Here is a 21,321-nt window from a genome sequence, read left to right as displayed (position 1 = left end):
CCCTCGTGGTCTTTGAAGTTCCTGAATTCAGTCCCTAAAAGTCATGTGGTCGTTCCCAGATGGCGTTTTCAGCCTCTGGCATCACTGTTGAGTCAGAAGAGTTTGGTTTTGACACTCCCATGTCCGTTTTCCCTGGAAAGTCACCAAACGCATTTGAACTGAGATGACAGTAGCTTGATGAAATGCCCTTGTTCCCACTGGCCTCCCCCAGTTTTCGGGATCGTGCCTTTCCGAGGAGAGCCGTGGTTGTCCCAAGTGAAGTTGCTGGAATTTCAATCACGAGGCAGCTGCTCAGGGATCCCAATTACCCTTCTCAGCAGAGCGGGGCGTTGCAGTGAGCAGAGGCAGCTGGGGTGGGAAGACCCCAAGACCTTGGTTCCAGTCCCAGCTCTGCCACCATCGCTTGGTGGCCTCATGCCGGTCGATAATGACAAGTGTGGACAATAGCTGCTGGCGCCGTGAAGTGCTCACTACGCGCCGAGCATTGTGCTCGCCCTGTGTGTGCTTTGTCTTCTGTAGAGCTCACGAACACCCTCTGGGGCAGGTGTTTGTGTTCTCGCTTTGGGGAAGAGACAACTGAGGCCCAGGGGCAGGGAGGCATCGTGCCAGGGTCCTGTGGCTGAGGGAGTGGCCATGCCACACCCAGCTGCTCTGACCCCAGTGTGGCTGGCATCCTCCCCCTGCCTGGGTTCCCTCGGCTGTGAAGGAGGCGATGCCGCAGCCCTGCCCGCTCCCAGGGCAGTCCTGAGGTTCAGGTGAAATAAGGGCTGTGATGTTGATACTTTAGGAAAACACTGCCAGGTGAGTCCCACGTAAGGGGCTGGTGGCCCAGCCTCGCTAGGCCAGCTGGATCTGAGAGACGCGGCCTCCTCCAGAAGCCAAGAGCTGGGCAGCCATGGCCATCCCGATGCATTTTTGGAATTCTCAAGATTTCAGGAGAAAAGTCACTTGCTGACATAGCCGGGAACACATGGCTGAACAGCGTTTCCCGGCGTCCTGCTAACTGCGCAGCGTTGTGCGGTCGGGACAAGGGGCCCTCCAAAGGCAATGGCGGAGCTGCTCCCGGACTTCCACCCAGGGCAGGAGGTAGGGCGAGGACACTCAGGTGAATCACGCAAACACATCATGCTGTTGTGGCCGCAGGCAGCTGTGTGGCCAGAGAAGCAGGCCTGGTATGATGTGGGTGACCTGGGTTCACCCTCTTAACACCGTGCCAGACTGTGTTCTAGGCTCAGGGACAGGGGTGAACAAGACAGACCCAGCCTGCTCGTGAGTGAACATACATCCTAATGGGGGAGACAGACAAATCAAAAGATGCTTTTGAGATTGTGGAGGGCCGTGAAGACAGTAAGACGGGGTGATGTGAGAAAGAGGTGGCCTGCCCTGGAGAGTGACCAGAGAGAGATGCACTTTCAGAGACCCGAGTGATGTCAAGGAGCCCCCAGGTGGAGCAAAGGCCCCGGGGCAGGAGCAAGCTTGGCAAGTTTTTTTAAGGAGTGGAAAGAAAGCCCCGTGGTGGCTTCCAGGTGTGAGCGAGGCTGGGGGTGGGAGGAGGTGAGGTTGTGCGGGTTGTCACAAGGATCCGGGTTGTCACAAGGACTAGATCCCTCGGGCTTTGAGGGCCATGGCTTTGTTTAGAAATGCTTCAAGGCTGAAGACACATTTTGAATAATGCATTTAAGGAAAGCAGAGAGGTATCTTTTGGTTGGGTGGGAAGGAACTCTGGTTGGGTGGGAAGGGGACAGTAAACATACCTACTATTCAGAAAACCTCGGGCTGGGCTGCGTGGGCAGGCCCCTTGGTGATTTCTCTTGCACTGCTTCTTCCTGCCTTGCAGCACCTTGCCCGTCGGGAGGAAGGGGAAGTGCCCAAGCTCGCTGTACATGGCCTGGCTGGAGACCCTGTCCCAGGACCTCAGACCTCCGGTCATCCTGATCCGAGGAAACCAGGAAAACGTGCTCACCTTTTACTGCCAGTAACTCCAGGCCTGGCCATCCCTGCCCGAGGCTGAGAGTGCGTGGGATGGGTTGGAATGTGACCTGCTCCAGTTCACGGGGACAAGACTCGGATTTTATTGCACTATAAGTGCTAGCATCTGACAATCCCGCTGAAGACGACGGAAGATTTCCCAACTGTGGCTGAACTCCACTTTCATCTGATCTGTCTTCAGGGCCTTGTTTTTATGGGCTGGAGAAGCAGCAGATGGAGTAGCTCTAAAATTATCTGAAGGGTCCTATTCCTTTTAAAAGTTTTCTTTTGATCCTGATAACCACTCATTAAGATTTCAGCCTTTGATTGATATGCAAATTTGGGTCAGAGTGGTGGGTGTGAATCGGCAGGAGTTCCTAAACAAAGCCTCCTTCCTCCTCCTGCCGGGGAAACAAGAGCCCCCACTGTGTGCTTGCAGAGTGCCCCCAGGAACCAGGGCTCCTTGAGCCTCCACAGTAATGCACGTTCCTTTAACCCTCTCACTCCCTGCACTTTCAATACTGGGTCTTGTCAATAGAAAAAAGGCCAAACTCCATAAAATAATTTTAAAGAGATTTATTCTGAGCTAAATTTGAGGATTATGACCTGGAGCCACGGCCAACAAGCCTTGAGCAAGTGGACTCCGTGTGGCTGGGTTACAGTTGGGTTTTATACATTTCAGGGAGACAGGGGTTACAGGGAAAGTCATAAATCAATACATGGAAGGCATATATTGGTTTGGCCCAAAAAGGTGGACCACCTCGAAGCGGGGGCTTACAGGTTACAGGTGGGTTTAAAGATTCTTTGACTTGTAATTGGTTAAAGAGATAAATGAAGCTTTGTCTAAAGGCTTAGAATGTGTTAAGATAAGAAGCTGTTAATCAGAGACAGGCCACCAGACATACATTTGTTATGTAAATTGAGGACCCGCAGGTTGGTCTTAAATACCCTTAGGCCGGTTAATGGGTTACAAAGGATGTCTCCAAGAAGGGAGGGGGCATGATGAGGCACGTCTGACCCCCTTCCTGCGGGCAGGCAATTTAGTTGTAGGGTATCTCCTTGGCCAAGAAGGGGTCCATTCAGTCAGCCAGCGGGGGATAGCCTTAAGATTTTTATTTTACTTCACAGTCTTCGGAGTCTTCCTTAATGCTTTAGACCAGGGACTGTCAACCCTTTTTGCTGCAGCCCACAGTAAGGAATGTATTTTATGTTGAGACTTGCAATGTACAGGCACAGCGACGGGGAAACAAAAGTGTTACAAAACAATACTTATCTTACTTTTTTATTTCTCTCTCTCTCTTTTTTTAAATAGAGACGGGGTCTTGCTCCTGCTCAGGCTGGTCTCGAACTCCTGAGCTCAAGCGATCCTCCCGCCTTGGCCTCCCAGAGTGCTAGGGTTACAGGCGTGTGCCACGACGCCAGGCCTCTTTTTCTCTTTTTAATGTCGGTTGTAATCCACTGAAATGATTTTTGGACCCACTGATGGGTGGGAACTGACAATTTGAAAAACACAATTGACTTTCCCCGGCGCCCTGCATTTGTCCACGCATGGGGAGCTCAGCTCATTTGGGGAAAGGCCACTGCGGGACATCGCTGCAGTTTACCCAGCTCATCACATAGGGAAGAAAAGGGAATTAACAAAACAGGCAAGGAGGAGGAGGAGGAATGTGAGAGTGTGGGAGTGTCAAGAAAGAGTTCTAAAGAAGGGGCCAGACTGAGGAAGTCAAGTGGAAGGGTGTTAATTTCAGGCATGGTTAAGAATGGGGAACAAAGATGTCAGGAATGGGGGAGCGGAAATGGCGGTGAGGTTGGCAACAGATGGGAAGGACCTTGGGCAGGTCCAAGCCCAGCCCAAGGCCAGTGAAAGGGTAAGGGAGGGGGAACCACCCATAAGAGGTGGGAAGAGAGCAAGTGGCAGACCAGACGGGGCTGGGGGGGTGACTGTGAGATGGGGCTGGAGGTGGGAGAGAAACTGGGATGATGGAGATGGAGGAAGGACTTAAACCCGGCTCAGGGAAGGTGTTCAGGTCACCACAGGTTGAGTGTTTGTGCCCACAAAGCAAGGGTACAAGAGCCATTGAACGCCAGTGGGTGAGACAAAGTGAAACGGCTCTAGACATAACCAAGCAGCATAAAGGTGAGTTGACTGGCGAGACAACTTCTTCTGATGGCACTAGGGGGATGGCACTAGGGGGACTGGAGGAACAGGCATCTTTGGTTTCATCAGCCTCCCTAAGGGCACTGCAATGCCCACTTAGTGATGAGGGCTGAAGTCTCCTTCTTTGGGTTGGAACCCAAAGGACTTTAGCATTTCTCAGGTCATCCCACTGCAAACACCAGAAGACCCTGGGTTCTGAGGCTGTTCTACAGCCCCCACCGTCCTTTGATGGCATCAAGCTTGCGGTGAGAGACTACGACTGGCCGAGCTTGCTGGGGACGGCTCCTCTGCTCCTGAGGGACCTCGAGAATGGGCCTGAGCCTTGCAGCTGGACCCCGGGACCAGCCCCCCAACTCCAGATAAGGCAAAGCCTCCACCAGGGAATGCCTGCCTTTCGAGAGCCATGTGGAAAACAATTTCCTGGTTCTCCAAACCTCAAGGAGTCCTTGGTCCAAGAACAGAGACTGTTTTGGCTTTGGGGGCTTAAAAAATTTTTTTCACTATGTTAGAAACAGTGAATTTTTAACAATAATAATAGCTTTGTTTAAAAAAAAAGGCTTTGAGTTAACAGTGAAGCCATAAACAATGAAATGAATAAAAAATATGTTCACTTAGTCAACAGAACTTATTTGTTTTGGAACATGCTGTTTTTCAACTCTGCTGAGTGTTTTGAAAAAATTAACTATTGTTTTTTCAACCCTGGATTGAACTTTTCTCTGAGCTTCCACGAATTCTGTAGGTCACATTACCAGGTTTCTACATAAATATTTATAGGAGCCATTTATTTTCCCTTTGCTTCGTTTACACACGTTTGCAGACTCACAGGGAGCCCGTTTTCCTCAGCCTTTATGAAAGTTCCCCCCAGCATTTTCGATCTTGCCTCAAGCCGAGAGAAGAGAAGTCGAGTGGAAAGAGTCATGCCATGGCCACCAGGGGACTTGGATTTGAGTTTTTGTCTCTCCCCCAGACTGCTGTGTGACCTCAGATATGCCCCTTAACCTCTCTGAACCTCAGTCTGTGAAACGAGAGAACTGGACCAAAGCAGGTGTCACCAGCCAGCTGGCCTGCTGATGGCCGTGGTGTAGCCCAGGCACAGTTGACCAAAACTGTTGGTGCAGCAGAAGGCGGGGGCCTGGGGGAAGGGGACACATTCTTCAGTCACCACCGCCCTTTCACTTCCTGCTGCCCTGCTGTGTGAACCTTTTGTTCAGGGGATCTCGAAGGCTCTCCAGCTCATAGTTTGGCCTATCAGGCAACAGGAGGGTAAAAGATTTTGGTCCATGCTGGCCTCTCCCTGCCTTTAGATGACAAAGTGCTTCACATTACTGAGCTTGTGTGGTGGGAAGTCCTATCCCCGAAGTCCTCCCTTTCGCTGTGTGTGGAACACCTGACCCACGGGGGGCGGTCACAGGGCCCGGCCTCGGCCACACCGGCCACCCCAGCAGGGTCTCTCCTCTTCTCTCCCCTGGGATCCACTGGCCAGTTAGCTCCCGATCTTCCCCTCAGCATTTCAGCCTCCACATTTAGTATCCTCCTTCACTTCCTGCCCAGACCTGCTGTGGCCTGGAAGTTGGTACGGGACGGCCCATTCTCCATCCAACAGGCTCTCTGAGCGCCACGTCCCCAAGCAGAAAACTGTGGGACAGTCCCAGTTGGGACTGAATTCCCTTTTAGACACCTGCCTGGCCTCTCTAATATGACGGCAGGGGGAGGAGGGTTTCACAGGGATAAGATCAGCTAGAATGTTCCAGAAGAACCACCTGGCCGGGAGGCCCCTAAGCACATGCAAAACAGCCAGGTTTCGCTTGTAGCTATGTATAGCTCAGGAAGTCAGAAAAAATGCTGCGAACTCCAAAATTGTTCACAGAAACAGGCCCCAGGAAAGCCCAGCCGCCAGCTTCACTGGTAACTCCCTGCTTGAAGCGAGGTTTAATCCTGTGACCGAAAGCACGAATACGACATAAGTACCCGCTTCCTGAAAGGGAGCACGACAAACTCAGTTCCTAAAAATACTTTGAGAAGAGCAACCTGGCTGGGAGGCCAGAGAACAGAATGTCGCATGGACGAAAGACGGTGGCAAAAAAGGACAAGTGTTTTTATTCCAACTCATATGAGATTTACAAATAAAACGCTCTATGTTTGCAGAAGAGGGAGCAAAGATAAAGTCAAGGGAATTAGGAAAGATTGGTAGGATTCAACAGAAAGACAGAAATGAGAGCTGGGTGGGGGTGGAGGAAGGCATTCCAGGTGGCAGAAATGGCTTGAGCAAGGGCTAGAGTAAGGACAGCCCTAGGCACGTTTGGAGAACAAGAAATAAACCAGTTTTCCTAGAGTCTGATGGGTGTGGATACAGGAACGTAAGACTGAGAGAGTCGTAACGTGAAGGCCCCAGCTATGAGGCTGAGGAGCTACTGAGTAACTCAGAGGCACTGGGCTCAGCATTTTCCAAGTGGCAGAGGGAATGGAGAAGAGGGAAGAGGTGGGGGACGGCATGAAGAAATAGAATATTCCAGAACTGGGAACTGCCAGGATGTATGTGTGGAGATAGCACCCCAAACGTTGAGCCTAGGCACTTGTAAGATGAAGAAGCTGTGTAATATGGAAGACAGGAGGGTAAGAACTGGCAAATAGGTTTGGCTTTGGCGCTCTAAGTGTGAGAACACCCAGCTGGTCGGAACTGGTCCTGGAGCCTGGGAAGAGCTCAAGGTGTTCCTCGTTAGCTGAAGCTCTTTGAGAACAGTAACATAAGGACATCTGGGAGTCACGCTCACGCAAGGGCTATGGAAGGCACAGCTTGGGCGAGATCAAGAGGGAAAGTACAGAGAACAGAGGGCCGAGGCTAGACCTCGGGCAGGACTGTAGTAGGAGGCAGGATGAAGAGGAGACAGCCAGTAAAGCAGCCTTGAAAAGAGCAGTGCAGGGGCAGGAGGAAAAGCCAGGTGAGAAAGCACCAGAGACAGGGTAGGAGGACAGAGGCGACCACGTGGTATCTGTCTGAAAACCAGCTGCAGCCACCAAGTGCTGTTGGATTTGGGGTTCTCGGCACCACTGGGAGCCTTGTATAGAATAATTTGGTAAAGTGGTGGGTCAGAGACCAGGGATTGAGGAATGAACTTGTGGAGGGGTAAGGAAAGCAGTGGACATGCTCATAGACCTCATACTTGAGCAAGCCAGCAACGGGGAGAGCAAGGAAAACAGGGTGGAAACCTGAGGGAACACAGGCTCGAGGGAAGGTGTTCGATTGCTGTTATCTTAGGGGGTGTACTAGTCAGGGTAACGCTGGGCTGTGCTGCGTAACAAATTAGCCTCTAAATGTTAGTGGCTTACATGACAAAGATCTATTTCTGTTTTACAAATATTCCTGTGACGGCCAGGCAGCTCTTCAGGGCCCCTCTTCTCCACATTGTCTCAAGACTCAGTGATGGAAACTACTCCCATCTTGTGAGGCCACCACCTCAGCCAGTAGCTTCTCACCCGTTGGCGAAGGTGCTGGGTGAGATCTTGGGGGACAGCCCTAGAGGGCAATAGATTGTACCTGCAGACAGGTAAACCTTCAGATCAAGAAAGGCTGCTAAGATGCAGGCCACCCTAGGAGGAGCAGCGGGAGGGAGGGAGTGGGGAAAGAGCTTCCTTCAATGAGGCGAGATTCAAGGGTTCTTTCCTGGAGAAAGGCAGGTTGATTAATGTGAGGAGGTTTTCAGTACCAGCAAGGTACAGGGGGAGGGGCTGGCGCCTGTTCACAAAGAACCAGACCCAGGATTAATTCCTGAGACCTGCGCAGTGGACGTGGGTATGGGGCAGGAAAGGCTGACCCGACCAGGTCAGAGACAAGAGAGTTGGAAGAATGAGGTGTTTGCCTGGGCTGGTACAGACAGGAGGAAAAGTCCAGGGTTGAATGGGAGGGCTGAGCAAGCAGAAATAAATTCATAGAGGAGATGAAAAAGTCCCACCATTTTAACAAGGATGTTGCTAGAAGCTATTTCTGTAGCATTGTTGCCGAAGTGCTCCGTCTAGTCTGAAATCAGCTTGGGGAAGGTGTGGGTTTTATTTGGGGAAAACAAAAGAAAGAAAGAAACATGCAATCCACATTACACTTACGGTACAGAAAAGATTCTGTGTACATGAAAAGGTATGTGAAATTTAAGAGAAATAATTTTTTTCTTTTCTCTTTAAGGCACAATGCTGGACTGCAGTCAGAATATTTAGAAGCAGACTGATGGGGAAACAAGAGCATGGGCTTCTGAGGTTACCTGGGGCCTCAGAGATCAGCCATGACCCTTGTCCTAGAAGCTGGCCCTGGAGGGCAGGGTCCACCTGACTCTTGTTTGTCCTGGAGCCAGACCAAGGCAGCCAGGAGGGTCATAAACCTAGAGCAATCTGGAGCATTCACACAGAGAGATTATTAAATCAGGTAGACGCCACCTGCCTACTGTCCTGTCCAAGACTTTTAGTAAGGATTTTTGTTGTGTGGTGATGGTTATTTTATTTGGATGCCTCCCTCTGTTGGAGGAAAGGCTGAGAAATAGCCTTTAGAACTATTTCTGAGAAATAGCCAATAGAACAGAAAAGCCTGGGCAGGTGTTTTGTTTTGTTTTGTTTTTTAATTGTGGTAAAAGACATAACATAAAATTCACCATTTTAACTATTTTTAAGTGTACAGTTCGGTGGTATTCAGTACAGAATGTTATGCAACCATCACTACTATCTAGCTCCAAAACATTTTCATCACCCCAAAAGGAAATTCTGGACCCAAGCTTGGAGGGAAAATGACGTGAACGTGCACACACGCATGCACGCATGCACGCCCAGACGGAGAATGCCACGTGAAGGTGCAGGCAGAGATTGGGGTGATACACCCACAAGCAAAGGGATACCAAAGATTGCCAGCGAACCACCAGAAGCTAGGACTCTCCCTTACAGCCTCAGAGGGAGCCGACCCTCGACACCTTCATCTCAGACTTTCAGCTTCCAGAACCGTGAGACAGTATTCCTGTTGCTCAAGCCACCGGGTCTGTGGTTCTTTGTCACGGCAGCTGCAGCAAACTAATACATCCGCCAACCAGACCAGGCTCCTCCTGTTATCCTCCTGCCCTTGTCAAGCTCGGGACACACCTGGAAAAACAGGTGTCCCAACGGACTTGGAACAACAATGGGACCAGGACAATGTCAGTTTTGTTTTTCAAGACTTTTTTTCCTACAAAGGAGGAGGGAGCGCCCACAGCGGAGTGGCCTCTGTGGTCACATTTCAGGAATCTGAGAGCGCTGCCCTCTTTGTCTGAGCCCGAACTAAAGGAAGCACGTGTGTGTCCTGTAAAGAGGGTCCCTCAGGGTAAGCCGCAGTGGCCGGCTCGCCATGGTAATAAGGGTGCTGTCATTGGGGGTGGGACGTAGCCAGCTAAATTGGCAGCAGCTGCCTGGATGTCGCCTGTCTCCGTCTGGGGAAGATCGGGACTTGCTTCTTGCTCGCCCTTCTGCCGGCGTCTGGGCAGCGCTCTGGGTGGGCCGACACGGGGGTCCGCCCAGCTATTCTGGGGACCGAGGCCAGTGTCAGGCGGGGAGGCTTCCCCTGTAGGCCGGCGGCGGCGCGGCCACCGAGGGGGGCACGGGGAAGTGGGCCCTGTCGCCAGGGTGCAGATGGGCGGGGCTGCCGCTTTGTGAGGAAACCGTTTGCAGGGCCGCCAGACCGGGGTCAGCCGGGCTGCCCACGCCGCACCCCCGCCTCAGGCGCCTCCAGCGTCCCGAGCTGGAAGCGCCCCCCAGCCCAGCTCCCCAGGGCCGAGCCTCGCGCAGGCCGCCGCGCACCCCAACATGGCCGCCAAAGCCGGGCTCCCGGGCCGCGGCCGCGACCTGGGGTGACGCAACGGCGGCGGGTTGCATCAGCCCGCGCCCACGTGCTCAGCCCGCCCCGCCGCCGCCCGGATCTGGGCGCCGATTGGTCCACGTTCGGGCAGTGCCTCCGCCTCAGCCAATGGGCGGCAGCCACAGAGCGTTCTGGCCGCGGCGCCTGGGCGCGGGGCGCCGATAAAAGGCTTCCGCGGCGGGGGGCGCGCGCCCCAAAGACGGGAACCGTCGTTTCGGAGCTCGCGGGCGGCCGGGACTCAGCCGGCCTGGGACCTCCGAGCGCAGCCGAGCAGCCACAGCGCCGCCGACATGGAGCCGGAGCCGGAGCCGGAGCCGGTCACGCTCCTGGTGAAGAGCCCCAACCAGCGCCACCGCGACTTGGAGCTGAGCGGCGACCGCAGCTGGAGTGTGGGCCACCTCAAGGCCCACCTGAGCCGCGTGTACCCCGAGCGTCCGGTGAGAGAGCCCCGACCTCCCGTTAGGGGCTGCCACGTCCGCCTCTCCTTTCCCGTAGCCGCCTGCTTCGCCGGCTTCCTCTCCCGGCTGACCCTCGCCTGGCCACCTACCCCAGGGCTGTGGTCGCCCGCTTCCCTACCCCTCCGCCCTAGGCGCCCCTTTCCTTGCCCAGTCAGTGGCTGTCACCTCCTGCTAGGCCGCCATCACCCACCCCTGCGGCGGGCTGCCGTCCTGTGTCACTGGCCTCCCCGTGTCGTGTTCTCAAGCCCCCCAAGGCTGTCACACTCCTGCCCCACCTCCCCAGACCCCTTCCTCGTCCCCAGGTCTGGCTTCCGTCTTTAGCCAAACCACTGAAACAGCAGTTTGACCTTGGGTGAGTCGCTTCACCCTCCAAGCCTCAGTTTCCACCAAGTGGCCGAGAGACTAGGTGTTCCTAATTTGGCTTGCATCCGGTGGCCAGAAATAAGAAACAAATAAATGCTGTGAAATGAGGTTTCTGAATGTAGCCTCTGCACGGGGAGAGGAGAGTGGTGCCAGTGCCCGGCCGGTGGCCAGAGAAGGATGGTGCGCGCCCAGGCACAGTGTGCTTAACGTCCCACACCCAGTAGCAGGACGTGGCTCTTCCGCTCCCTGTCCACCTTCCGCCCCGGCCCCTCCCTGTCGCGCAGGACTGCACGGCCATTGCTTGGTCCCAGGGAGGAGCCCCGTGCACTTTGTGGCAGAGAGAGATTTAGAAGGGAAGCAGGCAAGAGTCGCCTTGAATCTGGTTTTAAGACTTCAGTCCCTCAATTAGGGCGACTTCCTTGCTTTGTTTTGGTTGACGTATCTGTCAGCATCAACCTCAGCGCAGCCCGCCCTCCCTACCACGTGATGAGGCTGTGAGCTGGACCTTCCTGTATTTACTTTCTGCTCTGATATTATGTAAGTGTCAGCAGTGTTCTTTACTGCCCACAAGTGTAATACTCGATCAAACAGGAGAGGGCATCCAGGCAGAAAAAGATCGTGAAGTTGTGCGTTCTTCTCTGAAGAGTTCCAACCCGTGGTAGCTCCTTGTGTCAGTTTTTTTTCCATATGGTCAAGAATGTAGAAGTGAGTTTTCCTTCTCAGTTGGTATACTAGAATTTGCTTATTGATTTAGTAAGCTTCCTTTCCAGTGTCCTTTAGAATTCACCTCGGCACACTCTGCAGTTTCATCATAGCTGCTTGGAAGAAACTAGATGGTCATGCTGCTGTGAGATTAGGTACACAAATTGGTGAAGCAGGTGTAGCCTCTAGTTGCATCATTTGGTAAAAGGCAGTGTTTTGGCAGAGAGTTTTCCTTGAGGATTTCCTTGGGTGAGGGACATCACGCCTATCTGTTAAAGTCTAAAGACCTAGGACTGTAATGTAAATAATAGATCTCTCGAGTGTACGAATTTGTGTTTAAAAACTGTTATGGCGGAAGCATACTTATCATTTGTTTTCTGTAGTCTAAAATGGGTAATGTGAAAAACTCTGTAATAGTTGTTTGTTTAACATATTTAATTTTTTTTCAAATCAGCCCTTCTGGGTGAGGACACAGTGTTAATTCAGGTCTTTAAAGGCGGGGAGAATAATTCAAAACCACGGGAAACTGTGGTTTTCACCTCTTTTCTGGTGGTTGAACTCTTTACTGTAAAGCAGGACTTCACGTATATATACAGTAGATAGTACTTTACAAATTCATGTGTATAGCATTTACCTATAAAGTCCATCAGTGAGAACAGTGGTGAACACAGCATCCAATATGTTTATTTTGCTTTAGTTACACAGTGCCAAAAAGTCCTGATCTATGTAGATAAGTAGATGCACTTTTGTTTCTGTTTTCTTTTGTTTGTTTTTAAAAGCTTGCTTTGTAATCCTAGGCTGTTTGGCAGGAACACCTTTATCCCAACTTTTGCATAACCAGTTATTCTGAAAAGAATAGGTTGACAAATTGGTAATTGCCAGTGTACTGACTTTGGTACGTATAATTTTAGACTTATTTTTTTAGTACAGTTTAAGGAGTTAAAAATAGATTTTAAAAGTGATGTTTGCATAAAAGTGTGTGAAGTCCCTAAGGTATGGGAGAGAAGAGGGGTTGGTATCTTGACTCTTTAGAAGCAGGTGACCTTGGACAAGTCAATTTCTCAGACTTTCTCCCCTTAAAATATAGATACTAAATCTCATAGGGTTGTTGTGTTTGTATGTCGGGAAATCCATGGTGTGAGCTTCAGTTTAGAATTGCTTCATGTTATTTCCAGGGCAATGCTAGGTGGTTTTGGTGAAGGCTGACCTTGGGAGTACCCTGAGTTTTCTCTGAAACCAAACTCAGTTGCTGTAGGAGCCCTAAATAAAATCTGTGTTTTTAGTGACACAAAGCAGTTTCACTCGGAGTTAAGAAGTCAAGTATGTTGCCATAGGTTTTGTGGACTGGAGATAATTTGCCATCCTAAATTTATTTGCATGTGAGAGACCAGTAAGCACTTTCTAAATAAAAGTTTTGTATATAGGGCCTTTGAAACCGTATTTTCTTGTGATGCAAGAGGGAAAACACACATATTAAAATTATTTGTATGAAACAGTTTCTTATGTGTTTGGAGACTTGTGAGGGCTAAGTGCTAACCTATGTTTACTCTTTCTTTCCATGATCAGCGTCCAGAGGACCAGAGGTTAATTTATTCTGGGAAGCTGTTGTTGGATCAGCAGTGTCTCAGGGACTTGCTTCCAAAGGTACAGCACTTCCACGTTCACTTGTGAATGTTTTTAAGCATCTACCAGATTGAGTTCACGTCCTTGAGTAATTCCTTTATTGCTTTTAGCAGGAAAAACGACATGTTTTGCATCTGGTGTGCAATGTGAAGAGTCCTTCAAAAATGCCAGAAATCAGCACAAGGGTATGCCTGCTTTTTCATGATTGTAACAATTTGTATCATTCAGACTCTCAGGGGAGTAACAAAGGAAGTTGAATAAAACTCTTCAGAGAGATTTTATAGTCTTTTTACCAAGTAATATTTTACTTCTTCCCCAAGAATTAGAAACTGTGTTACCAATACAAGTGAGCATTTACTATAATAGTAGTAGACCTATCTGTTAGTGCTATACTGGAAAAGTGGAGTTAGACATTACAACTTCTTCTGGAATATGATTTGATGTACAATACTGTGTAACCAGATCACTGGACTCGCAAGGCACTTGAAAATGGGTTTTTATTGATTTTTAGCACATAAGTTTCTTCTAAGGAACTATTAACTTTATAAAGAGTAAAAAAGTGAATATATTTCCTTTGGAAATTTTCACGGTGATTTATTTAGTTGGATTGGAAAAGGCCACAGTATTTATCAAGTGATCTCTAAAGACTTACATATGTTTTGCTTTCTTTCCTTTTTTTAAAGAGATGGAGTCTTGCTATGTTGCCCAGGCCAGTCTTGAACTCCTGAGCTCAAGCGATCCTCCCGCTTTAACTTACCGAATATCTGGGACTACAGGCATGTACCACGGTGCCTGGCTCTAAAGACTTATGTTTGATAGTCAAAAGCATTAATTTTTCATTTCACAATGTTTATTCAAATATGCACTGTTAATATTCCAGTGTGGTGATTCAGTCTAAATTTGTATCACAACTGTATTTGCTAAGACGTCCGAGCATAGCATAGGAAATTCCATTTCCTTTAGGTTGCTAGCTAGGTTGTATTTATAAATCTTGTTGGTCAAATTTAATTTCTGGGATGAGTAAATTTAGTACCATAAGACGTATAAAGCGTTATCAAGAAACATTCTCACCAATAACATCCTTGGGAAATTTTAGTGCAACCTGTAGCACAGTTACTCTAGGAAAAAAATACGAATTTTTTTAGTGTCTATATATTGAAAATTCTGTTGAACAAATTTCAGAATACTTTTTGCGTAACATTACATCTATTTTATTTTGTCATGATCAAAGGTGGGAGGTAGGAGACAAGCCATTTACAGCAAAATAATTGTTTTGGCTTGATTTCAGACAGTTGCATCAGATCCTTTGTTCTGTGTTCATATTACACTTACTTAGGTCGCTGAATCCACAGAGCAGCCTGCTGGTCCTAATCAGGGACGGTATCCTGGGGATTCCTCAAGCGACGGTGTAAGGCAAAGGGAAGTTCTTCGGAACCTTTCTCCCTCGGGATGGGAGAACATCTCAAGGTGAGTGTTACAATAAAGAACTAGGTTTATACAACATGCATGTGCCTCATTTGCATCAATTTAAGAATAAGATGTGTTTACACATATGTAGTCAGAACTTCAAAACGTACAGAACTTTTGCTTTATGAGAGATTAAAGATCTCATATATTTAACTTCTCTTAATACGCAGCCTTTTAGTAAAATATTTTTAAAAGTGGGTGACACATGTATTGAAAATGCAGGCATTTGTCTTCCTGCGTGGGTGTGCTCTCTCCATTGTGCTGACCACTGGGGTGCCCTCACGATAGGAAATCAGTGCTGCTGTGGAAAGAAGGGCTGTGGTTAGCATTGTGCAGCTGCTTTGCTGAGTGGCTCTGTGCTTTGTTTATTGTAACAATGGAAAAAACGTCCATTTCTTTAGAGCAAAAGCCAGAACTGACTAAATGCTCTGATGTTTGGATTTTTATCATTCCTGGAACCACCTTGTTATGAAAGTACTTTTGGGAAAAAATAATTTGTTAAGTACAAGTTGAAATTCTCCAATTCCCCTGTGCTCGTTTTCTTAGATTTTTGATAAAGCGAGGTATTTGATGAATGATGTTTTCTTTTCCTTAATGGAACCTTCAAATATACACAGAAGTAGAGGGGACTGACTGTATAGTGAATCCCCACACTGTCACCCAGGCCCAATGATGATCAAAGATTTGCCATACTTGCCTCATCTATTGCCCCCTTCCCTTTTTTTTTTTTTTTTTTTGAAGTATCCCAGACATGATGTTATTTCATCCCGACATACTTCAGTATATAACTGTAAAAACATTTTAGTTATCTTATGTGTTTAGAATGCCATCATCCTCAGATGTAACAAAATTTAAAAGCACTTTATCTTCTCATTTCCATGCACTGTAACTTTTTAAATGATCAAAAGCAGTATCATACCAAGACTTAGTTGTATTGGAATACTATTTTAGAAATATTCAGGGTATGGAATTTGGTTAAAAGATTGTCAGCATATAAATTGGGTAATTATTGGATAGAAAAACTTAAAATTCCTTCCCTTATTCTGGCTGAACAACTTGAGAATTGAGGCCCATATTTGACTACTTGAATTTCACCATATTTAAGCTTTTTGATTTCATCTAACAAATATTTATTGAACATCCAGTGCATATAACTTTGCTTAGGGATATGACTTGACCTGCAGGGATGACCACATAACCAACTCCTGATCTTCCTGCAGTTCTATTAAAATGTCCATTTTGTGAGGTGCTGCCAAAGGAGTTGGCTGTATAAGAAGCACAAAGCCAGAGTTGACTCCCACGCATGTGCCCTGCCTTAAACGGTTGAAGGCTGTGTTGCATGATTGAAGAAACATGAGTTGGCCTCAAACAAAGCAGGTCTCTAATCCAGCTCTGCCACTTACTGGCTCAGTGACCGTGTACAAGTCCTTTGGCTTCCCTAAGCTGTGCTTGGGCTCTCCTCTGTAAAATGGGAGTGAGAGCCTCCTCCCCACAAGATTGCTGGGGATCTAGTGACCTGTACGAGACACCCAGTGGTCAGTAAGCATGCCCAGGTGATACCACACGCACACATAACTATCGATTCAGATCTAGGCTGGGGGGAGAAATTTCCTTCAGGAAAGACTTTGGGAGAAATGTGGCTTTTGAGAGGTTCGTGAGACTCAGCAAGTCAAAAATTGGGTGGGATCTACTTAACCTGAAAAGGTTAAGCGTGTTTATACGTCTGTGCACAAAAGCAGCAGCTGGCAAGGGCTGTTGTTTTCCCGTGGGATCTGGGCCGTGGTAGGGAGGGCTCTGTCGTTCAGCACTTTCCGTGCTTGGGTTACACAGGTGCATCGTGCAGTCATCTACCGTGTAACCACCATAAAGCCCATTCTTCTGTCTCTTTGATTTGAATATCTGATTTTAAACTTAGTTTTAATTTAGTCCTAACCAACTCATAATGAGTGGGGTTTTTTTGTTTGTTTGTTTTATCTATGTATAGGCCTGAAGCTGCCCAGCAGGCATTCCAAGGTCTGGGACCCGGTTTCTCTGGCTACACACCCTATGGGTGGCTGCAGCTCTCCTGGTTCCAGCAGATGTACGCGCGGCAGTACTACATGCAATAGTGAGTCCTTCCCACCATGCTAAGTGTGGCTGGGGCTCCCAGGAATTGCGGGAAATTCCACCCATGTCACCTGTAAAGTTCAGAATGGAGAGATGAGTGTATTTTCATAAGTCTCTGCAGAGCCCTGCTCTGCCTGATTCTGAGGGTGGAGTGGAGCGTAAATGACAGCTGCTACCTGATTTGTGTATTGATGCAGGGTGTGTTGTCTGATACATAGTTTAATGACTTTATTTAGAATATGTTACTTCCTTTTCAATTTGTGATATCTTTAAAGCTTTGTGAAAATTTTAATTTGCTACTTTGCCATAATCTTGTAGTGAGTGGCCTTGATACTTAATTCCACATGAAATTTACCATGTGGCTTCTCTTAGAGAAGGTATTTACAGATAGGACCCAGAAAAGACATTTATAGATATGACTGTTAGTAGAGAAATTCTTCACTAAATTGAAGAAAAATCAAATGTGTATGTACTTACTTAAAACTCTTAGCAGTAAAAGACTTCACTATAAATAAGGTTATGAGAGCCACAGTCTTCATGGTGCCTTGCTCTCAACAGTATCTGCCTGTATCATTTTTATTTTAGTTTAGCGGCCACTGCTGCATCAGGGGCTTTTGTCCCATCACCAAGTGCACAAGAGATACCTGTGGTCCCTGCACCTGCTCCAGCCCCTATTCACAACCAGTTTCCAGCTGAAAACCAGCCAGCCAATCAGAATGCTGCTCCTCAAGTGGTTGTTAATCCTGGAGCCAATCAAAATTTGCGGATGAATGCTCAAGGTGGCCCTATTGTGGAAGAAGATGATGAGATAAATCGAGATTGGTTGGATTGGACCTATTCAGCAGCTACTTTCTCCGTTTTTCTCAGTATCCTCTACTTCTACTCCTCCCTAAGCAGATTCCTCATGGTCATGGGGGCCACCGTGGTTATGTACCTGTAAGCAGATGGTTTCTCTTTCCTTTCACCCCCCCTTTACGACAAATTACACTACACTGTGATTCAAACCAAGTAGATTTTGCTCTTTTTTGAGCAGTCGGTCATTACTAAAGGAGTTGTGTTTAAATTGTATATTATTCCAGTACCTTCAGTACAAGGAATTCATGGTTTAGTTGTATGTTCACAAGAGCACATTAATATTGTGCTAATACACGAAGAATATTTCCTCTTTCTCTGCAGATAAGGTGCTTTTCAGACTCATGAACCACAATGATATAGCCATGCTGAGGCACGGAAAGGAAAATTTTATTTGTTTTGAATAAGAACATATTTGTCTTTATCAGGCTGCATCTGCCTTCTAGGATAAAGTCAGCCACCGACTGTTAGTGTAGTCCTGAAGGGCCAGGGGAGCTTCACAGAGCTGATGCTTGGCTTTAGCTGTGGCCTAGAGCAGTAGTTCTCAAATGGGGATGATTTGCACCCGCCCTCCCCAGGGAACATCTGGCAGTGTGTGGAGACATTTTTGGCTGTCATAACTGGGAGAGGAGGTCCTCCTGGCATCTGGTAGGTGGAAGCAAAGGATGCTAAATTGTCTACAATGCACAGGACAACTCCCACAGTAAATATTTTGCCCAATATGTCACTAGTGCCAAAGCTGAGAAAGCCTGGTCCAGAGTAATGGGTCTTTGTGGTTGAAACTAAAAGCTTTTCCTTTACAGTAAAAATGGATTTTTTATTTCAGTTTTTAAAAATTAAAAAAATTAGGGAATATTTAGAATATAACAAACACTCATATATACACAATTAATCATTGTTAATATTTTGTCATATTTGCTTCAAGACTTGGATTGGTTTATCCAAATAAAACCTTTAGTCAATTTTTTCTATAGTCTCTAGAATCATACATTTAAGTGACCAAATTTAGGATATTGTCATTATGTTATATACTGCATATAATTACAGCTTTGGGTGTGTGTGTATTTTCCCCCCACTGTGTTCAGGTTTTCAAGTGTGAGGTTCAGTTCCACTAAATAAGCATGTATTGAGCACATACTGTGTGCCAGGTGCTGTCTGTGTTCCTGGGTGAACAGTGATGAATAAAACAGTCCCTGGGTTCGAGAGCCTGACAAGCCAGTGAGAAGGTCTAGGAGACAGTGTTATATGTCTCTGCGGGTGGTCTTACCCACAGCTTCTCACCCAGGTGCTGCTGTGATTAGAGGAGGGGAGTCTTAGATTCTTGAGTCAGTCTCACTGTGCCATTAGCTAAGACGGACTTTTATGTGCTTCCTTTGAAGGCATCATGTTGGGTGGTTTCCGTTCAGACAGAGGCCAGTTCAGAACTTCCCAAATGATGGTCGTCCTCCTGAAGCTGTTAATCAGGACCCCAACAATAACTTACAGGTATGGAGTCTCCACGGAACCTGGGGGAGCTTGACGTGATATGCCAGGCCCTCAGATCCTGAACCTTTAGATTTCTAGCCTTATGGATTACCATTTTATTAGGCTAAATGTTTCATGATTTTTTTCAAATTTATTTTTAGAGTAGCAGCTATTTTTGTTTTTTTTTCTTTTTTTTTTGAGACAGAATCTCACTCTGTTCCCCAGGTTAGAGTGCCGTGGCATCAGCCTAGCTCACAGCAACCTCAAACTCCTGGGCTCAGCCTATCCTCCTGCCTCCACCTCCCAAGTAGCTGGGACTACAGGCATGTGCCACCATGCCCAGCTAATTTTTTTTTCTATATATTTTTAGTTGTCCAGCTAATTTCTTTCTATTTTTTTTAGTAGAGATGGGGTCTTGCCCTTGCTCAGGCTGGTTTCGAACACCTGAGCTCAAACGATCCACCCTCCTCGGCCTCCCAGAGTGCTAGGAATACAGGCATGAGCCACTATTTTTAAAGTGTCGAATGTGCCATAAAACCTATCAGGTACTTTAGTCTTGTGGCAATTTGCATTATTGCATATGTAAATAATGTTTTTTTAAAGCAACTATTTTGAGTGTTCAGCTCTATGAAGTGGTTAACTTAATTACTGGTTTAATAATAGTTGAAGATATTTGCTTCATTTGCTTTGTTCTTTGCTGTCTGGAGTATTCAAACTATGAAGACGTCATCGGCACAGTTGTGCTGTAGAAGTTTGAGAAAGAGCCCTGCCCAGCTTAGGGCGTCATTTCCTGAGGTCCTGGCTGCCTGGCTGCTGCCTCTGGGACAAGGAGCCAGTGGGGTGGTGTCATCGCAGCCGAATTGTTGACTCATTGTGTTTCATTACCTGTAGGAAGATACCGATCCTGCAACTGAAGACGCCAGCCACCTCCCTCCAGACAGGGACGCGCTGGATGACGAGCAGACCAGCCCTTCATTTATGAGCACAGCATGGCTCGTCTTCAAGACTTTCTTTGCCTCTCTCCTTCCAGAAGGGCCCCCAGCCATAGCAAACTGATGGTGTTTGTGCTGTAGCTGCTGTAGGCTTTGACAGGAGTGGAATGGATCATCTGACTCCAACCAGATCCTCCTCACCTGGACATGGCAGTGACAGAGTTACTAAAAAACCAACAAGGATGATACGCTTTTGTGATCAAGCAAAAGCAGAAAGACGTGAAGCCATGATACAAATTGACGAACAAAAAATGCCCAAGGCTTCTCATGTCTTTATTCTGAAGAGCTTTAATATATCCTGTATGTAGTTCAATAGGCACTGTAAGTAGAAGGCATTAAGTGTCGCATGTTTATGCTTGAAGAACTTTTCCAGATGTGTCTGCATGTGTGTTTGTATATAGAATTCATAGATGCAGAAATGGTTCTGCTGGTACGATTTGATTCCTGTTGGAATGTTTAAATTACACTAAGTGTACTACTTTATATAATCAATGAAATTGCTAGACATGTTTTAGCAGGACTTTTCTAGGAAAGACTTATGTATAATTGCTTTTTAAAATGCAGTGCTTTACTTTAAACCAGGGGGAACTTTGCAGAGGTGAAAAACCTTTGCTGAGTTTTCTGTTCAATAAAGTTTTACTATGAATGACCCTGGCAGAGCCTCCTGTCATCCTAGCAGTTTATTCTGTGTCCATTTTCTCTAGATAGTCAGCAGTTGAGTTGTTGATTTTTAAGTAACCTGAATGGTTCTTTTTATAAAAAGACTATTTGTACTAGTGAAGAATGATGAAGTAAGGCCATGACAGTGGTTTGGTGTTTGTTTGTTTGTCTGTTTGAGACAGGATCTTGCCACGTTGCCCAGACTAGAGTGCAGTGGCTGTTCATAAGCATGATCATAGTGCGCTACAGCCCCAAACTCCCAGGCTCAAGCAGTCCTGCCTTAGCCTCCCAAGCAGCTGGGACTATAGGTACGTGCCACCGCGCCCACCTTGAAAGTTTTAGTTTACTAAGAATAAGAATATACTTGTGTTTCCCCCCATTTCCTTATTTAAACAATACTGGCTTATGCAGGAACCCATCAATGTTAAATTCCCAAAGTTCAAAGCCAGTGCCGTTGAGTACCTTCCACCTTGGCGATTCTGCAGTATTTTCATGCTCAAATGTCATGCTTTTGTAAGCTGAGCTTACTTATGTGATACTAATCCATTCTTTATTAATCTTGAGACTAATCTTAAAAGCAAAGTTCTATGTATTTTCACGTGTAATATTTAGGGGTAGGATGCTAAAGGCCTGGTCAGTAGTGTTCTT

The 21,321-nt window shown here is 47.2% G+C and overlaps 2 protein-coding genes across 6 annotated transcripts in view; both read left to right on the top strand.

Annotated features, from left to right (window-relative positions):
- SLC12A3 (solute carrier family 12 member 3) overlaps nt 1–2,543 on the top strand; it is a 31,981-nt gene extending 29,438 nt beyond the window's left edge. For all 4 annotated transcript variants that reach the window (XM_045533678.1, XM_045533681.1, XM_045533677.1 and 1 more), the window contains one exon: nt 1,838–2,543. In XM_045533678.1, coding sequence (XP_045389634.1) covers nt 1,838–1,979 — 142 coding nt within the window. In that variant the 3' untranslated portion in view covers nt 1,980–2,543. The remainder of the gene's footprint in view (nt 1–1,837) is intronic.
- A 7,542-nt stretch (nt 2,544–10,085) lies between these two features.
- HERPUD1 (homocysteine inducible ER protein with ubiquitin like domain 1) lies at nt 10,086–20,667 on the top strand. 2 transcript variants are annotated; one of them, XM_045533675.1, is made up of 8 exons: nt 10,086–10,423; nt 13,076–13,153; nt 13,243–13,317; nt 14,469–14,599; nt 16,584–16,706; nt 17,291–17,641; nt 18,937–19,042; nt 19,913–20,667. In XM_045533675.1, exons 1-8 carry the CDS (start codon nt 10,277–10,279, stop codon nt 20,075–20,077), a joined length of 1,176 nt encoding a protein of 391 aa, XP_045389631.1. In that variant the 5' UTR covers nt 10,086–10,276; the 3' UTR covers nt 20,078–20,667. The 2 variants fall into 2 exon arrangements, with proteins under 2 accessions (XP_045389631.1, XP_045389632.1); XM_045533676.1 differs by having other exon boundaries at nt 10,153–10,423; nt 13,246–13,317.
- Nucleotides 20,668–21,321: the final 654 nt, after the last annotated feature.

Source organism: Lemur catta, chromosome 20, assembly GCF_020740605.2.
Source record: "Lemur catta isolate mLemCat1 chromosome 20, mLemCat1.pri, whole genome shotgun sequence".
NCBI lineage: Eukaryota > Metazoa > Chordata > Mammalia > Primates > Lemuridae > Lemur > Lemur catta.
The sequence above is the reverse complement of the archived record's forward strand: the minus strand, read 5'-3'. Positions and strand labels throughout refer to the sequence as shown.